General features: G+C 53.1%; 1 protein-coding gene across 2 annotated transcripts in view; it reads right to left on the bottom strand.

The window, feature by feature from the left end:
* Nucleotides 1–17,838, bottom strand: part of MYO15B (myosin XVB) — a 47,642-nt gene that overhangs the window by 20,710 nt on the left and 9,094 nt on the right. For both annotated transcript variants that reach the window (XM_054046568.1, XM_054046569.1), the window contains exons 6-21: nt 16,302–16,537; nt 16,037–16,215; nt 15,202–15,274; nt 12,231–12,428; nt 11,635–11,732; nt 11,341–11,438; nt 11,017–11,104; nt 8,251–8,349; nt 7,563–7,657; nt 6,580–6,837; nt 5,454–5,550; nt 4,266–4,373; nt 3,570–3,759; nt 3,358–3,448; nt 2,524–2,743; nt 502–620 (exon numbers count right to left, since the gene is read on the bottom strand). In XM_054046568.1, the coding sequence (XP_053902543.1) occupies nt 502–620; nt 2,524–2,743; nt 3,358–3,448; nt 3,570–3,759; nt 4,266–4,373; nt 5,454–5,550; nt 6,580–6,837; nt 7,563–7,657; nt 8,251–8,349; nt 11,017–11,104; nt 11,341–11,438; nt 11,635–11,732; nt 12,231–12,428; nt 15,202–15,274; nt 16,037–16,215; nt 16,302–16,537 (2,247 nt within the window). The remainder of the gene's footprint in view (nt 1–501; nt 621–2,523; nt 2,744–3,357; nt 3,449–3,569; nt 3,760–4,265; nt 4,374–5,453; nt 5,551–6,579; nt 6,838–7,562; nt 7,658–8,250; nt 8,350–11,016; nt 11,105–11,340; nt 11,439–11,634; nt 11,733–12,230; nt 12,429–15,201; nt 15,275–16,036; nt 16,216–16,301; nt 16,538–17,838) is intronic.

Below are 17,838 nucleotides of genomic sequence, written 5' to 3'. Positions count from 1 at the left end.
CTGACCTGGGACTGTCCCAATGCCCTGCCTGCAGCTCTGCAAGAGCCCTATCTCTCCTCTTGTGTGGGTCTATTGCCCAGAGACGCTGTGTTACAAAGTGGAACACCCCCTACGTGGCAGGTGGGACGTCCGGGATCCAGGAAGAGAGAGGTAGCTTACAGAAATAGGTCGCTTATATGTGCTTTTCCTCCATCGCTCACCCTTTACAAAGGTGGGCAACCAAACATGGGGAAATGGAGGCATAGAAAGTGGCAGTGATTTGCCCAGGGACACACAGCAAGCTGGGAACAAGGGATCTGGGTCCTGACTCCCAGTTCACTGCCTTCCCTACCCACTGGGTCATGCTGGGCATACCCCTTGCAGCTGGCTTTGTACTGTCTCCAGCACAGCTGGGGCACAAGGCAAAGCAAGGTTTCCCTACGGCTGCAGATTGTGGGGGGTGACTGCACCCCTCCCTTCCACAGCTGGCGCACATCCTTGCAGTGGGAGCACGGACCATACCTCTTTGCGGAGGAAGATTTTCCAGGGTGTGGTGGCATATGAGAAGCTGACGCTGGCAGTGAGCTTGTAGAGCTGCGTCTTGATGCCGGCATCTTCTTCCGCCATTGTCCAAGCAGAGCCTAGATGGAGGAAAGGACAGTCAGGGGAGCTCTGGGGCACCATGGCAATGCTGTGTCCCCAGCCAAAGACTCACCAGGACAGGAAGGTGGTGCTGCATCATCTCAAAAGGCTACATTTTCAGAAATCAGTGACCAGCCTGTGCTCACTAAACATGTGACCGCATGCATAAAATGGATAATGGCATGACTAATCAGGCATGCCTGGCAATGTTTATACACGGTGTTACATATGCAAAGTCCATTCCAGGGGGAGAAATAAGGAACTTGAGAGTTCCAGATGGAACAGGTGCCCTCTTATCCTTACACATCGGAATATGGCCTCACTTTATGCCATCATAAACTGATTGTCAAATGATCTAATAGAAACTCTTATACAATCTTACAGACAGTGAGTTACCAGTATGCCATGTAGAGTCTTCACGCTTGGCTTGATTTTTAATTCTCCAGGAGATCGACTAAACAATCTAGGTTTGAAGACAATCAGCTGGGCAGTTTTAAAGTTATGAATGTTTATATCTAAATGGTCTCAACTTTGACACCTCAGAGTTTGGAGACGGCCCACAGACTAAAGATATCCCAAGGTTAAGACTCCCATTATATTCACTTAGGCATTTTCAAATTGCTTGGTTTGCCTGGACATTCCTGCATTTTTAGAATGGGTGGGAGAGCCAGGAAAGGCAGTATTCTAAAATAGTGCAATTTCTGCTGCATGATAATTGCCAAGCAAGAAGAGGGTGCAATACAAATGGAGTGTTTATTTGCAGTAACAATAGCGCTTTGCACATCATTAGCACTCTCCCCCCTTGAGGCCCGCAAAGCACTTGATGACTATTTATGAATGAATGGCTCCTGTTGTAATCCAAGGCAAAACTCCCATAGAATTTAATGGGCACATCCCAACTCCTCTGCAAGGTAAGGATCGGCTCCATTTTATAGACTGACAGAGTCCACACAGCAAGAAAGACTGTGTCTACACTACGGGGACTATAATGGCATAGCTATGGCACTATGGCCCCATAGCACAGATGGAGCCTGCAGCGATGGGAAGGAGTTTTTCCCACCTCCCCAGGCAACTGCAGCTAGACTGATGCAAACATTCTTCCATCTAGCTGTGTCTACACCAGGGGGTCAGTCAACATGGCTATAGTGCTCAGCAGTGTGGATTTTTCATACCCCTGAGCACTGTAGCTACGTCGACCGCAGTTTTAAGTGCAGTCCAGGCCTAAATGGCAGAGCCAGGAATAGAGCCCGGATCTGTCTCCGAGGCCTATGCTCTAACCACTCAACAATGCTGCCTCTCAGACACATCAGTCGATTTCTCCGAGTGCTTTGGGGTGGGCTGTGATGCAGAAGGAGCCCAGCCCCTCGGGAGGGCTTTGAGAGGCAGGATCCCTGTGCTTCACATTCCTCACCATTCCAAAGTCCGTCACCACTTTAATTGCAGCTTTGATAACGAGTCTCATACTGCAACTTGGCTGGACTTTGGCAGAGCTTCAGCCCAAAGGTCCTTGGCTTTTCTTAGTTGCAGTTTTAATATCCGCCCAGCCCCTCTGACGTTTCTACCCATTGCATTCCATTGCATTGCCAAGCCAACTGAGTGCTGGCCAAAGAGGCTCAGTCCACGGCACCGGATGGTGAGGCCATTTCACCCGCAGCAGCAGCGTGAGATTCCCTGACACCGCACGACTGGGATGCCTCAATCAGAGCGGAAGGGCCAGCTCTGCGGGACAGAGACTGTTTCAGGTCCCTCGGCCTGTTCACTCCTGGGCCTGTCAGCTGACAGCAGGAGACCAATTAGCACATGTGGCCACATGCCCACTGGGAACTCGGCTAAGACCCACCAAACTTGTTCCGCACACACCACTGAAGGGGAAGGGTGTGGAATGGAAGGGGCCCCGCTCACCTTTCGGCTCAGATTGCTGCGTGGCTTGGTCAGCAGGCGGAAGGGGTGGGGGCAGGAGTGGGGGAGGCGGAGGGATGAGGGAAGCAACAGGAGAGGTCGGCTGCTGGCCGAAGAGGTTCATGAGAGGCTGCTGCATTTCCCTGATGGATGTGGCAGTCTGGCCCTTCTTGGTGGGCGGAGGGGGCGGAGCCCCTCTGGGGCTCTTGTTCAGAGAGGAGGGCTGGGAGCAGAGAGAGAAAGCGTTTTAGATATACTCACACACTGCCTCCATGGGTTCAGGGGTAGGATACTCTCTGACAGCAGCTGCAGGGGCAGCTTGCCAGGCCCTGGGTCAGGAACCACATGGACAACAATATGGAGCCCCATAAACCGGCAGCCAGATTGCACACAGACATGCGTTAATTAAAGTCAGACGTGCAGTAGGCCAGTGCTCAGCGGTGGAGCCACCCACAGCAGAGTGGAAAAGAGACATCACCTTGCCAGGATCCCCAGGGCCAAGCCAGCGCCGGGCGGGCAACTCTCCCAGGTTGGTCTGTCCCTAGGACAGCCCTGAACACATGCTGATATACAACTTGAAGTCACGACACCGGGGTCTTCCCATCCAAGGATCTCCAAGGGCTTTATCAATGAGCATTAGGACCCATAACCCATCCTACCAAGCGGGTGGTATAGCTAGAGAGGTTGGGTTACACAGCCAGCCAGTGGCAGAGTCAGGAGTGGAACCCAGGAGTCCTGGCTCCCAGGCCCCTGCTCTGACCACTAGATGGTAGATTGGAAGATGTTGAAGCTGAATAGGATGTGTGCTGGTTCGGGATCGACATGGGAAGTGCTCACCGATTTTGGGGGCTGGGGGCTCACCATCCCCAGCTTGGCCAGAGCTTCGTTCTTGGGGTCACTCTTCTTCAGGAAGGTCTTGGACGGCCTCCTGGAGGGCAAGAGGAAACAGACCTGCCCAGTTTACACACAGGGCAGCAAGGTGCCAATGGAATCACACAGAGAGCATGGGACATGATTCCTCCCCTTCCCTGCCTGCCCTGCCCTCTCACCTGACGGGCATGATGGGCTGTGGCTCCGGGGCTGGCCGGCTCTGGTACATCTTAATGATGTTGCGGATCTCCCGGCTGGGCTCTCTCTTTGGTGCCAGGTCTGCAGCCACCACAGGGCACGGCTTCTTCTTTGCTTTCTTCTCTTGCACTTTCTGCTTTGGCGAGGGAGGTGGCGAGGGAGGTGCTGGAGCTGTAGGGCAGGAGGGCATTTACCAATGGAGCCGGTGAGCAGCACAAGAGAACCCCCCTCTCTGCACTAAAAGCTACCTCCTGTTCCGCTCAGGGGCTTCGTGGCCCTGGGAGCTCCATCACTCTTTCCCAGCTACCCCTGTTCCCCAAAGCCCATGGCCTTGTCCTCCCTAATCCACTCCTTCAGTCCAGGCCTGGACTGCAAGAGGCTGAACAGGGCGGTCACAGAACCAACCAACCAACACTCGTGTAACCCTGCACAGTCGAGAGGGGTGGGACCACTAGCACACAGTTCCAGGGGCCTCACTGCTGCTCCATGGGCTGCAAGGAGGAGTCACATGGGGTTTGGGGGAGAGCTTGGGCAAGGGACAGTAGGATCCTCAGACTCTGTAGAGTCCAAGGGAGCAGGGTCCTGCACAGGCACTCAGCCCCCTTAGGATCTGGCCCTGCATTGGGAGAGCTCTCCACCTGCCAGCGTCTCACACCCTCCTCAGCGCACGGCCTCACCGGTCTCTGGTTCTGGGCTGGACCTCTCTTCCTCCTGCTGTGGATTTCTTGGAGGGGTCCAGCTCTTGGAAGGGGGCCTGACTTTCTTCAACTGGATTTTTTGCTGTCCTGAAAGAAGAGGAGGTCCGGGGGTGAGCACAGAGCAGGCAAGGTCTTTCTGGGCCTGGTGGTGCCAGGCCCTATGCTTGCCACCCTGCTGCTGGAGCAGGCAGAGCTCTGTGTTAAAGCGTCATTTGCTCTGTGTGGGGGTCACGTCCCCTGCATGACTCACACACACTCCCAAACCCAACAGGAGACCCCAGGAAACCTGTGAGCCTCCCGCTCGGAACCAGAACCCAGCCCATCACGGGCCAGGCTCAGCCCCAGCTCACACACGGCTCGGAATGAGTTCTGCACGTATAGGGTTACCATACATCCGGATTTTCCCGGACATGTCCGGCTTTTTGGGCCTCAAATCCCTGTCCGGGAGGAAATCCCCAAAAGCCGGACATGTCCGGGAAAATAGGGAGGGAGGGGCTGGTGGTGCTCGGCTGGGGGCCAGGGCCGGGCCAGATCCGGCAGTGTGGGGCCGGGGGTGCTTGGCCGGCGGTGCGGGGCCGGGGTGCTCGGCCTGGGGCCAGCGGTGCTCGGCCAAGGGCCGGGCCGGGGCCGGCGGTGCTCGGCCGGGGGTCAGGGGCCGGGGCTGGTGGTGCTCGGCTGGGGGCCGGTGCCCCAGGGCCCAAGCTGAGCCGGGCAGGAGACGCCGGGGCCAGAGCCTCTTGGCCTGGGCCGGCCGGCCGCCAAAGGGAGCCACTGGGCCGGGGGGACGGACTTGGCCAGGCCGCGCCCCGCCCCGCCCTAGCCCCAGCTTACCTGCTGCCTCCCTGTTTCAGGCTTCCCGCGAACATTTGATTCGCGGGAAGCGCGGAAGGGGGAGGAGCAGGGAGTGGAGCGTTCAGGGGAGGGGTCAGAGTTGGGGCAGGGACTTTGGGGAAGGGGCGGAGTTGGGGTGGGGCTGGGGCCCAGTGGAGTGTCCTCCTTTTTTTAAATTAAAATATGGTAACCCTATGCACGTACAGCTCCCGTTCTGGGCTTCACACACACTGCTGCACCGGGAGTTGCCTCAGGAACAGGCAGGCTCACGACTGCTAAAGCTAGGGGAGGATGGGTCCCATTTGGGGTGAGATTCATGGCCAGGCAGCGACTCACCCATTTTCTGGAAGTACTCCCGCTTCTGCTGGAAGGTGTCTCGAAAGACCGAGTCCTCATCACTGTCTGTCAGCTGTTCTTCCGGGTAGTCATGGATCTACAACACCCGCCCCCCACAACAAGCCCAGTTAGGACTGTTGATGGACACACATACAGCATGGGGCATTTACCCCTGTCCTGACTGACCACTGACCACAATCCCCTTAGTGCCTCCCTATCTCTGTCTTATACACACAGATCGGGCCCAGCGGTGCAGTTCAGGCTCTGATCCAGATCCCGAACTTCCCCCAACTCCGGGAGCGTTTGGACTGATCCAGGTTCGGGATCCTTTTTGAAGTGTGTGTGTCAAGCGCTATATGAAAAAGACAATAATTCCTGCTGAGCTGCACTGAGCCCTCCCCTCACACACACCCCTAGGGAGACCCAGCTCCCCCCACATCCCTAAGGAACCCTAATCTGAGCCCAGAACCAAGGATGGAGGCAGGAAGGAGAGCGAAGCCCCTGTCCCCACCCCCAAGGCAGGTAACTGCAGGACACGGCAAGGGATTCAGGCCTGGTCTACACTTAAAATGTAGGTAACCCAGCTACATCACTCAGAGGTTTGAAAAATCCACACACCTGAGTGCTGAAGCTAGGAGACGCAGCGTGGTAGGCAGAAGAATGCTGCTGTCAGTGTAGCTACCGTCACCTGGGGAGGTTGTGTTACTACAGCGATGGAAAATCCCGGTCTGTCAGCGTAGGACGGCTGCGTCTACACTACAGCGTTATGCCAGCATGGCAATGGCGCCACGGCTGTGCCAGTGTAGTCCCCGTGGCACAGACATGTCCTGAGTGTTGAGACTTTTGACATTAATGTCAGTGAAACTGCAGCGTCTGCATGGACCTCAAGGCCAGACGGGAATGAACCGGCAAACCCTGCAGTTTCATTGACGTCAATGGCAACCCACCGCCCCAGCATTTGGCCCTGCATCTTTAATCCTCTGTGAGTGAAGTTTGACAGGACTCAGCATGGTAGCTGTATACAACTCTCTGAGCGAGGTTCTCGACCACCCGCTAGGCTACGGGAGGAACAGGGGCACTGTCACACGGAAACCCAGTTTGCTGCTGGAGACAGCCTGGCTGGTACCGGTTCTGCTGCATCAGCTGGGGGCTCTGGTGTCTTAGGCGCTGGTGCAGCATTCTTGCTGTTATTGGTTCTCTTTGGTTTAGGAGCCGGAGCTGGGGCCGAAGCTGGAGCTGGAGCTGGAGCTGGGGCTGGGGCTGGGGCTGGTGGTGGAGTCAAGGCTCGTCTTGGCCTTGAGGGCTCAGGAGACCTCCGTCGCTGCTGCTGCTGCTGCTGCTGCTGCTGGGAAATTGTCATGGCCTGAAGGGTCATCTGCTGAGCCTGCAAGAAGAAATCCAAGTCTCCATGACCTCTGCGGACACACAGACTGGAGACAGGGCAAACCCTCCCCATTCTTCCCCCAGGAGGCACAGAACCACTCATCTCCTAAGCAGGCCCATTCATGTAACCTTTTGGGGTTCCTCAGTGTTATGGGCTAAGGTAGGTCCAGACCCACCATGGCCCAAGCAGACATGTTCAAGGACCTCTGGATCCCCACCACACCATCCATGTAAAGCTCTCGGTGATGAGGTTGTTCCATCAGAGAGGGTTAACATACTGTCAGGCGCTAGGCTATGGAGTTAATACACCTTGGGCCAGAAAGAGATGCTTCAGGATTTGTATCCCCAGTGACTCTCCGGTTGGCTGCTTTGAGCTTTTGGTCTAGTGCTTAGAGCTGGGGATTCCTGTGGTCTATTCCCAGCTCTGCCACTCACCCACAACGTGGCTGTGGGCAAGTCACTTATCCTCTGCGTACCTCGATTTCCCCTTCTGCACAATGAGGATAATAAAGGTTCCTCACTTCACAGGCTTAAGTGACCAAATTCTTACACACACACACACGTTAATACCCTCAGAGGCACATGGCAGAGAAATGCAGCATGTCAGGGACAAGCTAGACTGGGCTCGGTGGGGAAGAGAATGGAGCTCAGCCCTCTCAGTGCATTCACTCTGGTGCATTCTCTTGTCAGAGAGATGTGCCCCCTCCCCCATTCCCTTCCACTCACCATGAGCAGGGCCTGCTGGTTGATAAAGGCTTGCTGTTGTTCTGCGAGCTGATTGGGATTCACAGCTGGGACCATCGGCTGGGGCGCAATCATGGCTGAGAGAGAGAAGACACGATAAAGAATCACGGGGCCAATGCAGCTGCCCTCCCGGTGGGGCAGGCGAGCGCCCACGAGGGTCCCCTGCACATCAGGCTGGGGACACAGAAGTGCTCGGGGTGCAAGCGGTGAGTCTAACTCAGGGGCAAATGGAAATCAGAGCCTGAGCACGAGGTGCACATGGCAGAACCAAGCCCACGCCAGGAGTCTACCTCTTAGCTTTCCCACCTCCAAACAAACAAGAGATTGTCCTGGGCCAGTCCAGGCTGGGTGACTATATTCTGCCTCCCGCCCTAAGCCCCTCCTGCACTTTCAATTGGATACGACACACATTTTCCATTTCCTGCTCTAAACTGTCGTGTGTGGCCGTAGGGCTGCTGAACAGCCACGCTCCAACACAGAGGTGGCTGCATTTCAAGGGCGGCTGCCGCAACTCCTGTACGTGTCATTTGTAAAGTGCGTCATAGAATCAGAGCGTTCGAAGGGATCGCAAGGGTGAAAGGCCCTGTGTAAATGTACTCACTCAACACCCGCCCATTCCAAAAACCGTACCACCCCTTTTATTGACTGGGCCATTTTTGCATTTTGTTACCTGGCATGGGTGCTGGCATCATTGGCATGGGTGCTGGCATCATTCCACCCATCATTGGCATGGGTTGGTAAGCTGGTACTTGCATCATTCCAGGGTAGCCTAGGTGGAAAGATGCCACAAGGGCAACAGTCACGGTCAGCGACTCCCAAGTAGGAAAGCGCTTCCCTGCCCCAGGCAGCGCCCCATGTAGACCTGCTACTGTTGGTGCTGCCAATGTGTACAGAGGACGGTGACATGCAATGGGGCTTCCCATCAGGCTACACAGCAACACCCAGGCAGGAGGAAACCGTCAGGAGAACTGGCCAAGCGGGAGGGGACGCCTGGCAGATGAACACACACTAACCCCACTCAACAGCATGCTCTGGACTCTGCCCTCCACCCAACCTCACTCGGCACCCCTTGTCCTCAGGAAGCTACTGATCCCAAGAAACTAGGTCTGCAGATTTGTGTTTGCAAGGGAGAATGTCTTCAACTGATGGGCAAAGCTCTCTGGACCTGCCACATCCAGCGCATTGATAAGCCCCCACCCCACAACGTGGCTGGACGGGCAAACAGCCCACAGCAGACACAGAACAGAGCGTCAGCACAGGATTCTGGGGAAAAATGCCCTCCCTCTCCTGGAATAAGCCCCTGCTGCGCACCAGGCTGTGAAATAGGAAGGCCGCTGTGCACAAAGCTGGTAACCCTTGTGGCATCCAGGCCGTGATCACGGCTAGCAGAGAACGGGAGGCTTTCACGCCCTCCCGTAGAGCCACAGAACAGTACAGACCTGCCCCAGGGCCCCATTCCAACCCATTTAAAAACACCACAAGAGAGAGCCCACCTGCCTCGCTAATTTGTTAACTAGCCGTGTCTGGCAATTGGCCATGCCACCGTGATTTGTAATAGCCACAAATGCGTCCCATGGCCATGCCCCAAAGATCTCCAATAGCTACTGATTCCCCCTCACTCCCGTCTCACAGACTTGCAATAATCATTAAGCTGCCCGTATGTCTGCTTCCCATGTGTTGCAACAGCCACAGGTATTCCCACGGCACCGCTTGGCCACGCCCCACAGAGATATAACCTGGACTCCAAGCCAACAGGCAAAAAAACAAGGAGAGAGAGAGAGAGAGAGAGAGAGAGAGAGAACGAGAACAAACACACCCAAACACAAGAGCGAGAATCTGAATATGGTTCAGACTTACTAACCCTCTGAATAGCTGGGGATGATGGGGAAGGCTGGGAGGAAGCAATAAGAGAGATTAAAATCCTCCACTCAGAGGCAGCCAACATTGTGGAGCCTGTTGGGTCTGTTTAGTGCTGTGGAAGGGGCTAAGGTGGACCCGAGATACCACTGATGTGCTCATTGGGTGCGGGAGGGACGAGCCATCTCCAGGTTCAACATGGAGAAAGGCGTCAGACTCCTGGCAGGAGGAGGCATTGAGCGGTGGTGCTGTTGGTGGAAGGCCCCGGGCCAATCTGACTCTGGGAGAGGAGCATGGTGGCACCCTCTACACAGTAGAGGGTAGGTATAAAGGGTAGATATAAATGGTCAGTTTTCAGAATGGAGAGAGGTGAATAGCGGTGTCCCCCAGGGTCTATACTGGGACCAGTCCTATTCAACATATTCATAAATGATCTGGAAAAAGGGGTAAACAGTGAAGTGACAAAATTTGCAGATGATACAAAATTACTAAAGATAGTTAAGACCCAGGCAGACTGCGAAGAGCTACAAAAGGATCTCTCAAAATTGGGTGAATGGGAACAAAATGGCAGATGAAATTTAATGTTGATAAATACAAAGTAATGCACATTGGAAAGCATAATCCCAACTATACATATAATACGATGGGGTCTAAATTAGCTGTTACCACTCAAGAAAGAGATCTTGGTGTCATTGTGGATAGTTCTCTGAAAACATCCACTCAATGTGCAGCGGCAGTCAAAAAAGCAAACAGAACGCTGGGAATAATTAAGAAAGGGATAGATAATAGGACAGAAAATATCATTTTGCCTCTGTATAAATCCATGGTACGCCCACATCTTGAATACTGTGTGCAGATGTGGTTGTCCCATCTCAAAAAAGATATATTGGAATTGGAAAAGGTTCAGAAAAGGGTAACAAAAATTATTATGGGTGTGGAACAGCTTCCGTATGAGGAGAGATGAGTAAGACTTGGACTTTTCAGCTTGGAAAAGAGACAACTAAGGGGAGATTTGATTGAGGTCTATAAAATCATGACTGGTACAGAGAAAGTAGATAAGGAAGCGTTGTTTATTACTTCTCATAACACAAGAACTAGGGGTCACCAAATGAATTAATAGGCAGCAGGTTTAAAACAAATAAAAGGAAGTATTTCTTCACACAACACACAGTCAGCCTGTGGAACTCCTTGCCAGAGGATGTTGTGAAGGCAAGCCCATAACAGGGTTCAAAAAAGAACTAGATAAATTCATGGAGGATAGGTCCATCATGGCTATTAGCCAGGATGGGCAGGAATGGTGTCCCTAGCCTGGGCTAGATGGACCTTTGGTCTGACCCAGTAGGACCGTTCTTATGTTATGTTCAGTAGCCTCCAGGACTACTCCCCAGAGCATTACAGCCTTCCGAGGCACACGCTGACCCAGTCCAGAATGCACTGTGAATCAGTCGAGCACGTGGCCTCACCTCATCCTAGAGACCAGCTGGCCCACACTAGCTCACACACCTCTGTGGCCCAGCAGCAGTCCCTGTCACAGCAACTCCACATGCTGACCCGGGATGCTCACCCCTTCCCTACTGACCTGCAGAAGGAAAGACTCCTTGCTGGGTGGGTCCAATTTTTCCACCTCCTTTCATGCGTCCAGTCAGGCTCCCTCCATTCTCCATATCCTAAGAGAGAGAGCCCAGCGTTACACGGCTCACCAGGACAGGGGTTGGGGCAGATGGACAGACAGAGTGTGCAGCAGGACAGACAGCCACACACAGGCATGCTGGGATCACATCTCCCCATCCCACTGAGCTGAACTCCAGGGAAGGAACATACAAACTGACAGGCAGAAGGAGGGAGAGAGGGAAGGAAAAGCAGCTGTAGGCAGACAGAGGGGAGGAAGCGACGTGAGACTTACTGGCACTCTGGACCCTTGATGGAGAACTGGGTCAAAGAGGTCATCCACATAGTGCTCTAGGCCTGTGGGGGTCCTCGGGACACCTTGGACTCCCAGCCCTGGAGCAAACAAGGGTCCAGTCACCAATTAGGTGTGGAATGGCCCCTCCCTCCCTTCCCCAGTCTTGTTACACTGGGTATGCGCCCTCCCCGACCCCCTGCCTCCCTGAATGCTGCTGACTTCGGCCGCCGGGGCACTGGGGTCTACTCTGTCTGACTCCTCGAGTGCCTGCCTCGCTCCTGGGGAGGAGCTCACCTGAGTAGGTGCTCTCAGCGTTCAAGGATGGCGGCGGAAAGGAAGGAGGGAGAGATGGAGCCTGAATGCCTGGTGCAGGAGGGATGTCCCAGTCCATCCTGTCAGAGGGAAAGTCAGAGAGTTGAGAAAAGCACCAAGTGCTGGGAGCATAGGCGCCGACTCCGTGGGTGCTCCGGGGATGGAACACCCATGGCCACCCACCAGCAGCCAACCTCCCCGACCCGCACCCCCCACCCCAGCTCACATCCGCCTCCTCCCCTGAGCGCACTGCATCCCCGCTTCTCCTCGCAAGCTTGCCACCGCGAAACAGCTGTTTCAGGGTGTAACAAGCTGTGGGAGGGAGGGGGAAGGAGTGGGAACGCAGTGCGTTCAGGGGAGGAGGCTGGGAAGAGGTGGGGTGGGGATTTGGGGAAGGGATTGGGTGGAGACTTTGGGGAAGGGGTTGGAATGGGGCAGGACAGGAGGGGGCGGGGCAGGGGTGCAGTCAGGGTGGGGCCAGGGGCAGGGGGACACGAGCACCCACTGGTGCCAGGAGAAGTTGGTGCCTATGGCTGGGAGTGGGGATGTGTGCTTGGGAAGCGGCAAGGCGCACTCACATGTCCAGAGAGGCGCTCCGGGACGGGCTCCCTTCCCACTCGGGTGTGATGGGATAGTCAGCCAAGGACAGGGAAGGGTGGCCGGCCTCCTCCATCTCTCCAATGAGATCCAGCATGAAATCACAGCCGGGCAGGTCCCGCCACACCTCGCCTGTGAGCATGGAGATGGACCACCCTCGAGGGTCCTTATCCAAACCCCTGAGAAGGGGAGAGAGAGGGAGAGGAAGAAAATGCCAGAGTCAGTGCAGAGGAACACCAAGGCCACGGGGGAGGGAGCAAGGGAGGGAGACGTGGTGAGAAGAAGAAAGAGTTCAATTTCCTTCCCCTAGTGCCATTTTTTTCTAGTCCAGGCTGGTTATTCCTCCCCTCAGCAGACTCCACACAGCCCCCAGCTAACCCTAACCCTCCCCCAGCATATATGGATCTCATAGCCTCTCATAGCCCCCTGTGAGGGACAGATCACCATCCCTGTTGTTCAGAGGGGGACAGTGAGACACAGAGTGATTAAGTGATTTGCCCAAGATCAGACGGAGAATCTGGCAGAGCCAGGGACTGTACCCAGATCAGCTGATTCCCATGCCCCAAGGCCATCCTTTCTCTCCCTGGGATCAACAGTCCTCCCTCTCTTCCTGAGCTCTGAGCTAGGACAGACACTGGGAGACACACAGCTCCTCCTGACTTGAGAGCATTTCACTGGGCTCTGCCAGACAGGGTTTCACCAGCCCCATCTTGCTGGCCTGCCCAAAGGCAGTGTGGCCTAGTGAATAGAACACAGGACTGGGACTCAGGAGACCTGGCTTTTATTCCTGGCTTTTCCAGTGGCTGCTGGTTGACCTCAGGTAAGTCACTTCCCAGCCCCGTGCCTCAGTTTCCCCGTCTTTAAAATGTGGATAATGATACTGACCTCCTTTGTAAAGTGCTTTGAGATCTATGGATGAAAAGTGCTATAAGAGATCTAGGAATCACTATTATCTTCACCATCACCACCCTTTTCAGGTTCATCATCTGCGCGCGCACACACACACACACACACACTCAGAGCAGGCTGTATCTGCACATCAGTGTCAAAAAGGAATGCAGAAGAGAAAGTCATAGGAGGCTCCATGCCATATCCTGGAGTCCTTGTGTGACATTGTGCAGTCTATATGGTTTTATAAAAATATAAATGAATGTAGTGTTACTGGGATGTGCTTTGTGCGGGGTGTCTCTTCTCTTGTGGGGTATCATTACGGAGCTCGTGGTCTGCTGGGTGTGATCGTCCTATTTGTGGAGGTGTGCCACTCTTGTATCTGAAACTGGAGATATGGAGCGTAGCTCTGAGGGCCTATTGTAATTGTGTAAAGTGTGGGCCATTAAGGATGGTTTGGAATCTTGATGACTCCCATTATCTGCAGATGGCTGTATTTACCTGTGAGTCTTTCTGTATATGTGTGTGCTGGCAAGTGGGTAATGAAGTCTTGCAGTGACAGGTGATCATGTCACCTGAACTGGAATCCATCTTTAACTTGGTGCTTTTCCAGTGAGGTGGGGGTGGAAACCCAGAGGGACAAAGGGTTCCCGCCTTATGCAAAAGATATATAAAGGGGTGGAAGAGAACAAGGGGGGAGAGGAGCCATCATGAAGAATCCCCTAGCTACCACCTGAGCTGGAACAAGAGCTGTACCAGGGGAAAGAATTGTGCCCAGGCCTGCAAGGTGTCCAGTCTGAGAAAAAACTTACTGCAGCATCTCTGAGGGTGAGATTATCTGTATTTAGTTTGATTAGACATAGATTTGCGCATTTTATTTTATTTTGCTTGGTGACTTACTTTGTTCTGTCTGTTACTACTTGGAACCACTTAAATCCTATTTTCTGTATTTAATAAAATCACTTTTTATTTAGTAATTTACTGAGAGTATGTATTAATACCTGGGGGAGCAAACAACTGTGCATATCTCTCTATCAGTGTTATAGAGGGCGAACAATTTATGAGTTTACTCTGCATAAGCTTTATGCAGGGTAAAACGGATTTATCTGGGTTTAGACCCCATTGGGAGTCGGGCATCTGAGTGCTAAAGACAAGCACACTACTGTGAGCTGTTTTCAGGTAAACTTGCAGCTTTGGGACAAGTGATTCAGACCCTGGGTCTGTGTTGGAGCAGACGGGGGTGTCTGGCTCAGCAAGACAGGGTGCTGGAGTCCTGAGCTGGCAGGGAAAACAGAAGCAGGGGTAGTCTTGGCACATCGGGTGGCAGCTCCCAAGGGGGTTTCTGTGATCCAACCCGTTACACCTTGACACCCACATCCCCACATTTCAATCTCTTCCCTTCCATCCAATCCCAACCACTTCCCAAAGAACTAGAACTGTTCAGTCCAGAGAGGCTCAGGAGCCCAAGTTATTCACAGAATTCTATTCTGAAATAAGGAATGTAAACTCTCATGCTTCAGGGCAAGAGCCAACCACTAAGGGCCTGGGGTCAGGAAGAATCATTCCCTCATACTCTATAATTGTCCAGTATGGGGTTTCTTTCAACTTCCTCTGAAGCAGCTGGTGCTGGCCACATTCAGCAGGGCCGGCTCCAGGCACCAGCTTAACAAGCAGGTGTTTGGGGCGGCCAAGGGAGAGGGACGGCACCTGCGGCAATTCGGGGGCGGCAGGTCCCTCACTCCCTCTAGGAGCGAAGGACCTGCCACTGAACTGCCGCCGCTGATCGCGGCTTTTTTTTTTTTTTTTTTTTTGCTTGTGGTGGCAGAAATGCTGGAGCCGGCTCTGACATTCAGAAGTGCGATCCTGGACTAGATGGGCCAGTCTGGCAATTCTTATGTTATTGGAGGTATAAACAGTGCAATCCCATGCACAGGCACTGGAGAGACGGAGAACAGGTGATGGTGGGAAATGCAACTATTCCAGGGATGAATGCATTACTCCTGGCCTGCAGCCCTGCCCAATGTGAACCCAAAGAACAACAGCACTCCCCCCCTTGGACTGTACCTTGAACTCAGGATCCAGCCTGCATACTGTTCCCCTGTTGTCCAGGACTCTACTTCAGCAGAGAACATCTCCTCTAGCCCAGGAAAGAGAGAGTCAGCACAAAGCCTTCCACAGAACTAAAAATGGCACAAGATGGCGGCATGCGGACAGCCCTGTTGGAGATTCTCACACACGGGCTGCTAAGGAGACTCAGAGGGGCTGAGAGCAGGTTGAGCGCTCTCCCCGGGGGCTCTCTCTGGACTTGCACATGGCGGCTCCGTAATCATTGTGTGCTTGCTAATGCCAGGGCATTCTAGATCCCACCTCTGTAAGCTCTAATCGGTAGCCAGGTGCCTGTAGCCGCTTGCTGAGGCCTGGTTTGCAGAGGTGCCAAGCACACACTACGTTACAAAGAAAGTACATTGGAATGGAAACGTTTTGGGGGAGGGAAAAAAGCCGGGAGCGGAGGTTCAGCTGATCAGCGAGCAGCAGGGAAAGTGACTCATGCTGAGGACACAGAGCAACGGGGAACAGGAGGAGAAGCAGATTTTGTTCTAGCTGGAGCAGGAGCAGCGAGTGACGGCTGCAGCCAGGCACCAACTCAAACGAACTGAAACTCTGGATCAGGCTCTAGATGAGAATCCAGCCTCTGTCTCTACAACAGGCCAGACCCTGAATCTCTGACTTTGGGAGGGGTTGGGCACCAGGTTCAAACCCTCATGCTCGTGCCAGCAAGTAGCACAGGTCTTGTGCCCACTTCCAGCCACGGGAAGGATTTTCTGAGCCCCCTTTCTAATTCCTGCGTCAGCAGAGGCCTCGTGGGGGTTCGAAGTTGGGGAGGGCAGGAGCTAGTTACCATTATAGGTGAAGACGTCCAGCACCATCTTCCCTCTCCTCTGGTTAGCGGTCCACTCCAACAGGGTGGGAGGATGGGCACGGGAGACCTCGGGGTCCGTGTCTGTCTGCTGCATTGCCGTGAGGATCTTACGCTGGCAAACAGCATTGTAGCCTTCCAGCCCGTGGTCTGACACGAACCTGCAAACCAAGCAGCTGCCTTTAATATGAGCTGCTCCTCTCCGGAAACAGCAATAAAAAAGGAGCCATCTCTCCCCCTTCCTTACTTCAGCAAGGGTTTCTCCAGTGCTGGCGAAGGGGTAAATGCACTCAGGAGGGCAGCCATCAGAGCATAGCCTCGCTGGCTCTGCTCTGTGTCTGGGTTCTTCCACACCTGGCTGACCACCTGACTCAGAAGCTCGTTGCGCAGGGCCAGGTTGCCCAGCCCTCGGCTGGCGATGTAGTTACCCAGGAGCACTTCCTGCCAGCTCTGGAGGTTCCTGTCCCCGATGAACCGCAGGATCTAAAAGACGCCCAATGGAAAAACAGCGAGAGGATTAAACCGAAACATTCCGACCCAAGCTCCAATTGCAGGTACCTCACATTTCCGGAGACATCTGAACTAGGAGGATCAATTGGCCCCAGGAGCCCTCTACAAAATTCAGATCTGAATTGGGGTTCAGATTTCAGGCATCCCCAAGGTTTAGGAGAATTTGGGAGGCAGCATGTCCTGGGGATAGGGCATCAGACTGGGAGCCAGGACTCTGAGCTATATTCCTGACTCTGCCATTGACCTGCTGTGTGGTCTTGGGTGAGTCACCTTCCCTCTCTGGGCCACGGTTTACCTGTCTGTACAGCGAAGGAAATGATGCTCACCCAGTCGTTGTGAAGAGCTCTGAGCTCTATATACTGTACTAAAAAATGCTAAGTGTTATGGAGGCATTAGTAAAAACTCCATAGTTAAGGCTGCGCTGATTATTGCACTTAAAGCAGACATTTGTATGCAATGTCTTTGTATGAAAAACACTCTTTGTATGCTTTGTATGAAAAACACTGCATATGTTTCCCAAAATTACAGCACTTCCTCTTTGACTACGGAATGAAGGTTCTGAGAATTCACAAGTATATTTAGGAATAAGTTTAGGAATTTAAATGATTCTAAATTAGGCCCTTTAAAAAATTTTAGCACACAGACCGAGACTCTTTGGTCTCCAATGGTAACAGAAGAGACTCTGCAAACTTCCTATATAGTTAAAACTCACTGAAATCTTGTACACAGGCAACATTTTTAAAGGGTTACAGTATTTATCCTTTTCCTCATTATTTCCACTCTTCGGGAAGTTTAAAGAGTCTGTGCCGATCTGTTAATGAGATCTTTGGAGACAAAAGAAAGTTCTGATTTCGGGTGCTAAATTTCTTAATTAATTTTTAATGTAACTGAATTCCTAAAGTCATCAACAGATTTACGTGTCAATTCTCAGAACATCCACACTGTACTGAAAGAGTAAGTGCTGTAATTTTGGAGAAGATACGCTGTATTTTTCATGCATAACAAAGAAGCTGAATCCCTTCTTTAAACAAAAATCTCTACTCCTGTCCCCGTACAACAGCACGGCTACTGAACACCCCTCCCTAACACAGGAAAACAGACAATTCCCTCCCAGAGACAGTAGAACGTGGGTAAAGTCACAGCTCTGCTGATTCAGCATGGACTATAAGATTGAGTTGCATTTTTTAAAATATATAGACTCAACCACAGAATTAAACTGTTTAGAAGGGAAGCCACGAATGCTGCAAAATGCAACATAATGGAAAGGAACAGCA

This window comes from Malaclemys terrapin, chromosome 13, assembly GCF_027887155.1.
Source record: "Malaclemys terrapin pileata isolate rMalTer1 chromosome 13, rMalTer1.hap1, whole genome shotgun sequence".
Classification (NCBI taxonomy): Eukaryota; Metazoa; Chordata; order Testudines; family Emydidae; genus Malaclemys; species Malaclemys terrapin.
This window is presented reverse-complemented; position numbering and strand designations above follow the sequence as displayed.